The following is a 12,699-nucleotide window of genomic DNA, read 5'->3' on the forward strand; positions in this document are numbered from 1 at the left end:
CAATCAAAAAACCTTTCACGTTTCATTTTGATCATTATGGCCAGAGGTGGTTTAACCAAAAACCGTAGGGCAGGCCTTAGCCTACTACTCAAGTCAAAAGTGATGATACTGACAATCTGATATGATATACTGACCACGACGCTGACCTTGATAGCCACCCTACTGACCAGTCTGACCCTGACCATGATACTGATACCATGGTCAGTATCATGTCATTATCACGTCAGTATAGTTGTGGATCAGGTGTGCAGGTATATCAATCTGATATTTGGAAATCGATGAGATGTCTTCTAAATGATATCTAAATGCAAGCTTTTTTGAATTGTGTATTGCGTAATACACAATTAAAAAAAGCTTGCATTTTAAACACTGGCCGAAACCAGTAAGTTAAGTAAAACAGTTAAAGTAAAACTAAGTAAGTAAGTAAGTAAGTAAGTTAAGTAAAACAAAAGCAACACACAAGTCTCTGAAGTCTCTCTGAGAGAATGAAACAAGCACGCATTTTAATATATAGTCAAACATTGATTTGACTTTTAATACTATTCTTACAAGTCTCTCTGGGAGTATGAAACAAACATGCATTAAAATAGAGAGAAAAGGAAAATGTGAAACCAATGTTGCATTAACTAGTCCTATTCTTACAAGTCTCTCTGGGAGAATGAAAGAAACGTGCATTCACAATAAATAAAGTGAAATCAATGTTGCATTAATACTATTCTTACCTGGGCCATGGCTCAGCGGTCCAGGCACCTTGGCTGGTAATCCAGTCTGGCAGTGTGCCGCGGGTTCGACTCCCGATCCCGACGGCCTTTACTGCATGTCTTCCCCCCATCTCTCGCCCCATTTCCTGTCAGCCTACTGTCTGTCCCTCCATAAAAAATATAAAATAAAGGCGAAAGCCACAAAAAAATAAATAAAATACTATTCTTATGCTAAATGTGTCTCATTAAATTGGCCATGGATTTTCAAGTGGTTCTGAAACTTTTCCCCGAGTCAAGGACCCCTCAAATTAACATGTATTTGGGAAGGGACCCCCCCCCTGGAAACCTGGACCCCACTGCCCTATACTATATGCTTATTGCTTACTATGACTAATAATATTTTTACTTTTTCAAAAACAGTGGTCAGGAATTGCCTGGGAGGCTGGGAAACAGCCAATCCAGGGATTTGAAATACTAGCCAATCCTTCTGTTCACACACCTGCTCATCTATTAATAACATTGATATTCTGAGGTGATCTGAGGTGATTGAGTGAGTGCGTGTGTGCAGGTTTATGGTTTTAGTATTAGGATCTACACAAAATACACACACCAGGACACACAATTATCAAAACACGTTTTCAAATATAATTTATTGCACATTTAAGATCAAACATAAAGTGGCACAATACCCATTTCAATCCTGTTACATCGAAGAAAAAGAAAAAGACAAAAAATAAGTAGTCCTTACAAAATGCTCACATACCTTCCATTCAGATAATTGTCTGTTTTAACCTTTTATAACAAAAATGGCAAAAGAAAGAAAGAAAAGAAATAAAGGTTGCAGGAATGCCAGACGGAAACTGCATAGATTTATAAAAAAACAGACGCTGCCATCGCCTATGGCACAGAGAATCCAATTAGACCTTGGCTTTTATGCTTAATTTCAGTGGCGTGCACAGACATTTAGAGGGGCAGGTGCTCAAGTTAAAAAAGGGCACCTTGTGCAGCGCGTGGAAGGCCGGTTGCCTTAATCTATTTTGGGCGGGAACCCCTTTTGGTGTTAGCATTATGTTATGCTTTAGCTATTGAAAAATAGCAGATCTACAAGCTCATAGCGCGCCACCGAGTGGCGCGCTACGAGCTTGTAGGTCTGCTATTTTTGAAAAATCAAAAAAAAGAAAGAAAAAAAAGTTTTTCTTTCTTTTTTTTTTTCAAAAGGGCACATTGCCAAAAGGGCAGGGGGTGCTCTAGCACCCCCTAGTGTCTATCTGTGCACGCCACTGCTTAATTTATAATCTGTCGTACGACGGTGTCACACTCAATCTACAAGCATTGCAGATCGTCTATTTCTGCGACATCGTTGTACAGCATAGATGGAATAATGCTCTACTCACACACCCATGAGCCCATTGTCTCCCATTAAACTGCCGGCCGGATTATGGCTTCCCAAGAAATCCAAATGCACAATTTGTGATCATGGCTGAAAGGGGACGTACAATGTGTTAAGCAATGCCATGTTGTGAAGTCCAAGCCTAATTCCAACAATTCATGGATTACGAAAGTAAATAATTTCCCCCAAAACATGACATGATGCCGTACAGAGTTGAATGTAAAAACGAACCCAAACTCAATCCCTTAAAGGCCCAGTTTAGAGTAGCATTTTCTTACATGTAGGGCAGCAGGCGTGCGTTACTAACCCTCCCACTCAAAGTACAGTTTAACCGAAGGAAAAGAAAATGGAAAAAATTACATGATAGTCACAGTCATTTGTTTCAGATAATATTTACAACTTCATCTGATTTCTCTAATTTCACAACCTTAATTGTGAACTCCTTTGTCATAATGTCGAATGTTCACTTTTTATAGTCACCCGCATCATGAATTAAGTTATCGGCATAATTTAATCAAATTTCAGAGTGTCAGAGAGCTAAAAGCTCAACAACCACATACTACCACCCTTTGTTATTGCTGTATGGTATGGTCTTGTGATAATAAGTGTCCATATAGCAGATCATGTTTCTCTTTGAATAGCCTGCGGTTGTGCTGCTACAGTACCTCACAAACTGAAACCTCAGCAAAGTGAGCCAAACTAATCCGACTCAAACATGAGCTATATAAACGGGGCTTGCTTAAAGGTATATTCAGTGATTTGACTTAATTCAAATATCACTTGTTTTTTTCTGGATAATCCTCCCTACGAGTGTGCTGACCATATAAGGAGTTCCTCCCTGTCCCCAGTGAGCCCCTGGGGTCAAAAAACCCTAGTTTCAGTTTTGGTGGCAGGTGGCAAAACCTTCATCCAATCAGGTTGAGTGGGGCCTTCCTCCAATCATGATCGAGTGGGGGCGGGCCTTGGTGCACGTGCTGTTGGCCTGTTGCACTTCCCCCCACTGTAGAGCGTGCATGTGCACATTTTGTTACCGGGGCGGACTGGGTGGTTTTCCAAATCACCCAAATCACTGAATGCTCCTTTAATGTAAATGGTGAGCAGTTACAGTATATGTACAGTACGACAGAGGGAATTTGCAGTGACAAGTACGGTACGTCGGTACAAAACTCAGTACAAGGATCGGTATCGGTTGTTGTTGGGTTGGGTATGGGTTGTTGTTGTTGTTAGTATGGGTTGTTGTTGGCACAAATGCGTTCAAGTGTCTTGCTTTTCAGGAGCTGCCTCTCCTCCTTTAACCTTGAGTCAAAGTAAACATACGTGTTGATGTACAGTGCAGTTTAAATACAGGAAAAAAAGCCATGGGTGAAGAGAAGTACAGCACAACAGCATGCTACTGCAACCGCTTGTAGATTGAGCTCCTCGAGGCCATAAAACCAGCAACACAGTTTCATGAGAGTCACCTGATGTTGTTTCAGTTTTCACTACGGCTGCCTCGTTGCATATTCTGTCAGTGTTTCTCGATTGTCAACTGAATTGACGCCCCATTTCAGCGGTTGACTAACCTCTTTAGTCGTCGTTGTACATTTCAGGCAAGTGGCTGCCAGCTTTACAGTATCTTAATTCATATTTCGTTTCAAGGCCCTGTGTTGCTCAACAATAATGTGAACACTTTATTTCAGTTGTAAATGCATAATTCGTATTTTTTTTTAAACACCACGTGTCGCAAGGGTCGTGCAAGGAAGCATAATTTTGTCTTATGGAAACTGAACAACATCCATTTTAAACCCAGAAATAGTAAAACATTATATACATGGACAGCAGTAAAATAAAAGTGTTGGCACAGAACACAGTAGGCTGTCACACCCAAGGTTAAGCAGAATTGAATACAGTGACACCACAGTAGCAAATTAGCAAATCCAGTGGTTTTCCATTGAGTGGTTTCCTACAGGCCATCAGTAAAGATACTTCACCTGATAACCAACATGGCCGTACCTCCACTTTAAATGCCTCCAGTCAGTTTCTATCAAAGCTTTTCAAGTTCAATAAAAAGTGAATTAAAAATGTGAGACATTCAAATATGACCTACAACCAAATCATTGTTTCTCTGTAACATTAGGGTGAGGATGAATTCGGTGGGCAAAAAAACAACAGCCTAGAATGTATACCAAGAACACATAGCCCTATAGTGTAAAATAACAATTAAGACCGCTCATTTTCAGTGTGTTACAGAATCTGCCACCGCCTGTCAAGCACATTTACCCCTGACACAACCATGATATGGTTTGTAACGACTGGCTCTATATCCACAAGAGAAAAACACAATGTACAGCAGAAACCTTTCTTTTTTTATGTCACTTAAAAGTCTAAAACAACGGGACACATTGTCCAAGTAAACATAAATAAAGTTGCAAGAGAGATTTCAGGAGCAGAGTTGTTAGGGGACACTTTGAAGAAGAAGCAGCACTTGAGAAGACTGGAAAGAGAGAGACAGAGACTCTGAAAGGCTGATAGACGAATAAATAAAGAATGAGAAAGAGCAAGAGAGAGAGAGAGAGAGAGAGACAGACAGACAGACAGACATACAGACAGACAGACATACAGACCGACAGACCGACATACAGACCGACCGACCGACAGACAGACAGACAGACAGACAGACAGACAGACAGACTTTGGCACCTGTGCCAAACTGGCAGTGTTCTTCCAAAGTTTTGAAGAGGATGGAGAGGAGGTACCAGACATGGGTGAAGAGGAGGCGCACTATACAGAGGTAAGAGAGGAACTTTAAAGATAACGCCATTGTTTCCCCCCCTCTCTTCTCTTCCACCACGTCACTCCACTCCCCTCTCAAGTCCTGAGGCCTGATTCAGCTCCTGTCGGAACCTCTCAGGTTTTTCTTTCCCCCCAAAAAAAACAGTGTACCCAGAAAGGACCATTAAAGGGATAGTTCAGATTTTTTGAACTTAAGTTGTATGAAATACTTGCCATTAATATAGTGGTTGCAACTGTATTAATTGATTGCCCGAGTCCTGTGGTGGGAGTTCTGCTCTGGTTTTGGTGAAATATCAAGTAGTTCCGGTCATTTTGTGGGGGGCACTGGGGGCCACGCAGTAAAAGTAAATTAATCCACAAAACTAACGTAATTTGTATTGTTGACCTATTTCTAAAATATTAGTGCAACTTCCGTTCTTTTTTTACCCCTCTATCACACAGAACTATGTTTTTTGTGTCCATATCACTACGCCCAAAAAATAGTTCCATGTGATAGAGGGGTCAAAGTTGAACGAAAGTCGCGCTAATATTTTAGAAATAGGTCAACAATACAAATTACGTTAGTTTTGTGGATTCATTTACTTTTACTGCGTGGCCCCAGTGCCCCCCACAAAATGACCGGAACTACTTAATATTGACCAAAACCAGAGCAGAACTCCCACCACAGGACTCGGGCAATCAATTAATACAGTTGCAACCACTATATTAATGGCAAGTATTTCATACAACTTAAGTTAAAAAAATCTGAACTATCCCTTTAAGTTAAGTGGCTCCTTGGTTCAGGTGAAATGTTGATTCCTCTTTCTGGGTATAGTGTATTTTTGACACATCGAGTGTTCAGCATAAAGTAACCAGGATTAAATAAACTCGGGAGGCTTTTACTCCGTAGGGTCTCCTGCTACTTCTGTAGAAATACATTTATGGCTAAAAAAAAAAGAAAGAAAAAAAGTTTGCTTGGTTCGTTTCTGTTTCGGCATCGCAGAGAAGATCCCTTTTAAGTTCCTCCCAGATGAGATCTGAAAGCTCTTTCAGATTCCAGGTTCTTCCCCACAGATGCTTCCTCTGCCTGCGCCTCGAGGTTGGTTAAGCGCGGGTCATGTGTGTGTGTGACGGTGTGTATGTGTGTCTGTGTGTGCCGGTAGAAGTGTGTTCGTTCGTTCTCCTCCCCTGCATGGGTTTTGGCAGATCGTTCTAATAATAGGTTCTCCCCCCCCAGGCCGGTATTTGGGATCGTTCTATAGGTTCTCCCCCGGCTGGTACTGGGGCTCCGTCGAGGTAAAGTAGTCCTCGAGGAAGCCCTGCAGGTACTCGAAGGTGGGCCTCTCCTCTGCCTCCTTCCTCCAGCAGGACAGCATCAGCTCGTGCATGGAGCTGGGGCAGTCGGCCGGGCAGGGCATCCTGTAGCCGCGCTCCACCTGGTCCAACACCTCACGATTCACCATGCCTGGAGAGAGAGAGAGAGAGAGATGGGAGGAGGACATTGGTAGATACGTTTTAAAACGGCGCAGCAGGCCTGGGCCGCGGCTGAGCCTAACGTCGTTGAAGCGGGACTCATAAAATGTCCATGGGACCCATCTAAAAGACCATTACATTGAAAACCTATATACATCACTGGTTACATTGTTCAAATGGTGATACAGTACACTGGTAGCTAGTAGAGTTACCTGGATAAGGGACCCGTCCTTTAGTTGCCAATTCTGTCAACAGAACGCCAAATGACCAGACATCCGACTTGATGGTGAAACGTCCATAAAGGGCTGCCTCCGGTGACGTCCACTTGATGGGAAATTTGGCTCCTGTCGCATCGAGACAAATGCAAATCATCATTATGTGAAGCATGATTTAGCTTTGTTGCTGGGCATTTCACTCATTACTATGTGTTGATTTTGACAGCAAATTTGGATTTTATAGTTTTAGTCATAGTCTCTTGAATAGTTTTCATTTAGTTTTAGTCCCATTTTACCTGGAATGTCTTAGTGTTAGTATAGTTTTAGTCTACTAAATATAAGATTTTAGTCGACTAAATCTAAAGTTGATTTTAATAGCCTTGATGCCGTCGTAATGGCTGATTTTTCACTTGCTGAAAATAGCCGATCTACAAGCTCACAACGTGTTGCAGCGCGACGCGTTGTGAGCTTGTAGATCTGCTATTGTCAGCATGAAACCAAGTAAATTACTTATACTGGATCTCTTGTCCACTAGTCCTAACAGTTTAGTCTAGTTTTTATTTGACAACGAAATTGTCAACAAATGTAGTCTTAGTCATCATAGCTTAGGTTTCATTTAGTTTCCATTTTAGTTTTCATCGGTAAATAAGGTAGTCGGCGAACATTTTTCGTCATAGATTTAGTCGACGAAGTCAACACCGACTCATTAGCTGAATTCCATGAGGCCAGGTTACTTTACCTTTACTTTATTTGTTTATTTGGACAGGACAGAGTATATTAATGAACTTATGAACATACAAATGTAGCGTAAATACACCGGATTTAGCAGAGATGCTAATTTCCACCTGTAGTCCTCTGGACATTGACCACTAAACAAAACTGACATAACAAGACATGAATGAGAGGACAGCATACAAAAAAATAATGCATTTTCAAACACAGTAAAAGGAGAAAATAAGAAAAGATGGAGCCGTACGTACCCTGTCTAGCGGTGTACTCGTTGTCCTCGATGAGTCTCGCCAGGCCAAAGTCGGCCACCTTGCACACCAGGCCTTCTCCCACCAGGATGTTGGCCGCCCGCAGGTCTCTGTGGACGTAGTTCATCCTCTCCACGTACGCCATGCCCGCCGCAATCTGGATGGCGAGGGGGGGGGGCGATTGGGAGAGAGTTGAACATTTTTACATTCTGAGGTTTTAGCCGAATTGCCTCTTATCTTGCAGAAATAGGGTGCCGCGTGTGAAAGCAGAAACCGTTTTTTGACTGTAGAACAGCTTCCCTCCCAAATAACGAGTTACGTTTGCGTTTTTATGATGAAGAATCAATGAAGAATCAACTGACGGCAGTAACATTAGTGTTTTCTCGCCGTCAGTTGATTCTTCATATCCATATGAGCGAAACCACCGGGATCATTTTTTAAATTTTTGGAACACAGTTCTTATTTGACACGAAAAATGGTCTATGCTGGGAATTCAGAATGGGGAAGAAAACCGCCACCTAGGTAGGATGTGTACATTACGTCAGCCTTGGGTGCTCTATTGCAGGGGTTCTCAACGTTTTTGGCCGGGGACCCCCGGAAATGCTTTGGCAATGTCTCGGGACCCCCGTCCCGCCCCCTCCCGACCCCCAATATAAAATGACTGCTACAATAACCTTAAACCATTTTGGGGCGGGAACCCCTTTTGGTGTTTTAAGCATTGTTATAATTTAGCTATTGAAAAATAGCAGATCTACAAGCTCATAGCGCGCCACCGAGTGGCGCGCTACGAGCTTGTAGGTCTGCTATTTTTGAAAAATCGTGAAAATAAAATTAAAAAACCCCCCCTTTTTTTTTTTTTTTTATTATAATTTGGGGACCCCCTAAAATAATTTGGCGACCCCCCGAGGGGTCGCGACCCACGGGTTGAGAACCCCTGCTCTATTGCACAGTGAATGCTAGGATGTGTACATTACGTCAGCCTTGGGTGCTCTATTGCACAGTGAATGCTAGGATGTGTACATTACGTCAGCCTTGGGTGCTCTATTGCACAGTGAATGCTAGGATGTGTACATTACGTCAGCCTTGGGTGCTCTATTGCAGGGGTTCTCAACCCGTGGGTCGCGACCCCTCGGGGGGTCGCCAAATTATTTAAGGGGGTCCCCAAATTATTTAAAAAAAAAGAAAATAGCAGACCTACAAGCAGACCTACAAGCTCGTAGCGCGCCACTTGGTGGCGCGCTATGAGCTTGTAGATCTGCTATTTTTCAATAGCTAAATTATAACAATGCTTAAAACACCAAAAGGGGTTCCCGCCCAAAATGGTTTAAGGTTATTGTAGCAGTCAATTTATATTGGGGGTCGGGAGGGGGCGGGGCGGGGGTCCCGAGACGTTGCCAAAGCATTTCCGGGGGTCCCCGGCCAAAACGTTGAGAACCCCTGCTCTATTGCACAGTGAATGCTAGGATGGATGGCGAGTCTCAGGCTTACCTGCGATGCCATGTCTACCAGCTGAGGCAGACGGAGCATCTTCCCTCCGTCTCCCTTAAGGAAGTCCAGTAAACTACCTGCGGAGGCAGGAGGGATTAGAAGAGGCTTTAGAAACACTCACCATTCCAGACAACATTACGTACAAATCACAGAGCACCAATAAACACTGGGAAATTGGGTGTTTTAGTGAACTCATGCATGCACTGTAACAGAGTTTTATTATATCGGCTACCAAGAGTCCATAAATGCATTTAACAACTTTAGTTTTTTTCAACCAAGGTTCATGTTTTAGGTTGTTATTAGAGAAAGTAAAGGATGATTGTTACATTTTCTTTTTGGTCTAGTAAATAATAATAAAGAAATTGACGTAACATTTCGTAAAAAAAAATACATATTTAGCTTGACTTGTTTGAATGCCCCCGCCCCTGTCAAAATAGCTAAAATCGTTAAAACGAAAGAAAACAGCAAATGAAAATAATAATAATAATAACCTTTGGTTGAAAAAAAAAAGAACAGGGTGTGTTTGGAATATGATGTATGCATAGCTAAACAGGTTATCGCCATTATTCCATTCAACCCATCTGCTTCAAAATCCGCCCCAGTCTCATTTGGCTTGAGAGGATTTAGGCGTAAAGACAGCTAGAAGCGTGCCGTGTGTGAAGTGTGAACACATGCACGCCTCTTTAATCCAGAGCACAAGGAGAGTTTGAAGTCTGATGAAGCTGTAGGTTCAGACAACCACAGGCCAAATCAAACAAGACCTCAAGTTCTCCTTTACCCTCGAGTGCTATAAACCAGCTCAACTGCAACAGACTTCTGATGTACTTCCTCATTCTCTGCACTGTAACTTGTGTGCTTAATGTGTTTTACTACAGGGATTAAAGCCAAAAAATAAAAATGTCATAAACAGCGATCAGCGAGGAAGGACACCCCCCCCCCCCCATCCCCAAACACACACACACACACACACACACACACACACACACACACACACACACACACACACACACACACACACACACACACACAAACTGTGTTTCATAAACAATATGTAAAATTAGGATGTTTTGGCAGATTAACCTTTTTAACATTTGCTTTTATGGAATATCACAGATCATTAGTTTTTTGGGGGGAGATTGTATTCTATTTCTATTTGACCACTTCAAATACTATTTAATCTTAAAATAACTAATAACCAAACATAGGCCATCTACAAGCTTACAACGCGTCGCAGATTGCCTATTTTCACTTGAAATGATGGAAGACATGCCGACTTCTATGGCAGGGGTTCTCAACCCGTGGGTCGCGACCCCTCGGGGGGGTCGCCAAATTATTTTGGGGGGTCCCCAAAATATTTTCAAAAAAAAGAAAAAAAAAAGAAAGAAATTTACATTTTATTTTCACGATTTTTCAAAAATAGCAGACGCTATGAGCTTGTAGATCTGCTATTTTTCAATAGCTAAATTATAACAATGCTTAAAACATCAAAAGGGGTTCCCGCCCAAAATGGTTTAAGGTTATTGTAGCAGTCAATTTATATTGGGGGTCGGGAGGGGGCGGGGCGGGGGTCCCGAGACATTGCCAAAGCATTTTCGGGGGTCCCCGGCCAAAAACGTTGAGAACCCCTGATCCAAATGACTGAAATCGGTCGTGGTGACTGAGAACTTGAATCCATGGGTATATTATGCTCCATTTCCAACACATCATCGTCGCTGATGTGCAACCGTGAACCGCTCCTCACCTTGGCTCATGTACTCTGTGACGATGTAGATGGGCTCCTCGGACACCACGGCGTAAAGCTGCACCAGCTTCTCGTGTCTCAGCTTCTTCATGACCTGAGCTTCCTGGAGGAAGGCCTCGGGGGACATGGTGCCGGGCTTCAAGGTCTTGATGGCCACCCGCGTCGCACCGTTCCATGTGCCTGCAAGTCAAGAGCGCACAGTGAACATTACTCGCTTGCTAGATCATGGGGTCCTTGAGGGGGTTCCAGGGGGTCCCAAAACGTTCTACTTTTGGTATTTCAAGTACATTCTGATGCCAAATTGCCAATATACATTTGTACCTTTACTCAAGTACATTTTGAATTCCGGACTTTTACTTGTAACGGAGTATTTCTATATTGCAGTATTGATACTTTTACTTTTACTAAAGAATTTGAGTACTAGCTTTTTCCACCACTGGAAATAGGCAATGGCACTGAGAGTGAATGTGTGGCGCTATGGACGTTAATACAATCAGAGTGATATATAAAAAGAAGCCATAAAACAGACAGGCGGGAAGTGACTTTACTCATAAACCAACTAAGTGAAAAAAGCGGCAGTCCACAATAAAAGATGCAAGACTGGCTCAGATGCAATTTCTCATGTTTATTTGCGAACGCTGCCGCGTCTCTGCAAAGCCTTCTTCAGAGCAGACTACAAAGAAGTGACTTTACTTTGACCTCTGCTGAGAAGGATGTCGACATTATCTTACTGGATATCTATTATCTGCCGACGTCGTCTGCGGGAATAAATCCATTGATGAATTCTGAGAAAAAGATGCACGGTGCTGCTTAGTGCTTACCCATCCAGACCTCTCCGAAGCAGCCCTGCCCCAGTTTGACGTCGAGGCGAAGGGACTCCCGGGGGATCTCCCAGGCGTCCCTGGCAAGACCCTGAGTCTGTGGCCTCGCAACGGGACACACGTCCGTCAACGCATGACACAGTCCGTCTGAGTGCTCTGGAGGAGCCAAAATGAAGGACACAGAGAGAGACGAGGGAGTAAGAACAAAAACAAAGAGAAGAAAAAAGAATAGTCAAGACAAAAACAAGAATATGGGAGAACAAGAGAGTCAGGTCAAGGACAATGTGTAACAGGGCGAGAGACACGGGGAGAGAGAGACAGAGAGAGACGGGGACATAAAGAGCACTGGTTCCCAAACACTGGAGTCGTGACCCATTTGTGGGTCACAGACCAATTTTTTATGGGTCCCTTTATTTTTTGTGCATTCATCCAGACGTCCCTCTCCAGAGCAACGTTAGTGACTTCCTCCTGGGTATCCCGAGACGTTCCAAGGCCAGTGAGTCCATGCGTTTCCTCCAACTGCGCCTTGGTCTGCCCCGGGGTCTCCTCCCAGTGGGACGTGCGTCGAGGACCTCCCTAGGGAGACGCCCGAGAGGCATCCTAACCAGATGCCTGAACCACCTAAGCTGGCTCATTTCCAGGCAAAGAAGCAGCGACTCTACTCTTGTGTGACTGAACTTCTCACCCTATCTCAAATTCTTTTGTTATTCTTTTTTTTTTTTTTATCCCCATAAAGTTTTTTCACAGTAATTTCATGAATAAATATGGATTCAGTGTCACTATTTAGTCACAAGCTCTTGTTAATGCTTTTTATTGGTGCAAAGTATATAAAACCCACAGACAGACAGACTTAAAGGACAACTTCACCCATTTTCAACCGATCTTCATATAATTGGTCCTCACTAATGCTCACTATGAAATCAAATTCAGTCCCAAAATGGCGTTTGTGTCTCAGAGGAGGACTGAGGACAGTTCAGAACCAGTGACATCATAGCTAATAAGAAACTGCAGGCTTTCTATTCCTGGATAGTTAGCAATAGCATGATATAATGGAAGCCATTAATACAAAATAAAAAACATTTTGAATCTTTTTTAAGGAACCTGCCTAATGATGATGTCACTGGTAGGTGTCCATAGCCCTC

The 12,699-nt window shown here is 42.9% G+C and overlaps 1 protein-coding gene across 2 annotated transcripts in view; it reads right to left on the minus strand.

Annotated features, from left to right (window-relative positions):
• Positions 1 to 5,226: 5,226 nt before the first annotated feature.
• Positions 5,227 to 12,699, minus strand: part of LOC306929165 (proto-oncogene tyrosine-protein kinase Src-like) — a 32,066-nt gene continuing 24,593 nt past the window's right edge. For both annotated transcript variants that reach the window (XM_079509584.1, XM_079509583.1), the window contains exons 7-12: positions 11,558 to 11,713; positions 10,737 to 10,916; positions 8,996 to 9,072; positions 7,511 to 7,664; positions 6,528 to 6,659; positions 5,227 to 6,307 (exon numbers count right to left, since the gene is read on the minus strand). In XM_079509584.1, the coding sequence (XP_079365710.1) occupies positions 6,099 to 6,307; positions 6,528 to 6,659; positions 7,511 to 7,664; positions 8,996 to 9,072; positions 10,737 to 10,916; positions 11,558 to 11,713 (908 nt within the window). In that variant the 3' untranslated portion in view covers positions 5,227 to 6,098. The remainder of the gene's footprint in view (positions 6,308 to 6,527; positions 6,660 to 7,510; positions 7,665 to 8,995; positions 9,073 to 10,736; positions 10,917 to 11,557; positions 11,714 to 12,699) is intronic.

Source organism: Electrona antarctica (genome assembly GCF_951216825.1).
Source record: "Electrona antarctica genome assembly, chromosome: 9".
NCBI classification, from domain to species: Eukaryota; Metazoa; Chordata; class Actinopteri; order Myctophiformes; family Myctophidae; genus Electrona; species Electrona antarctica.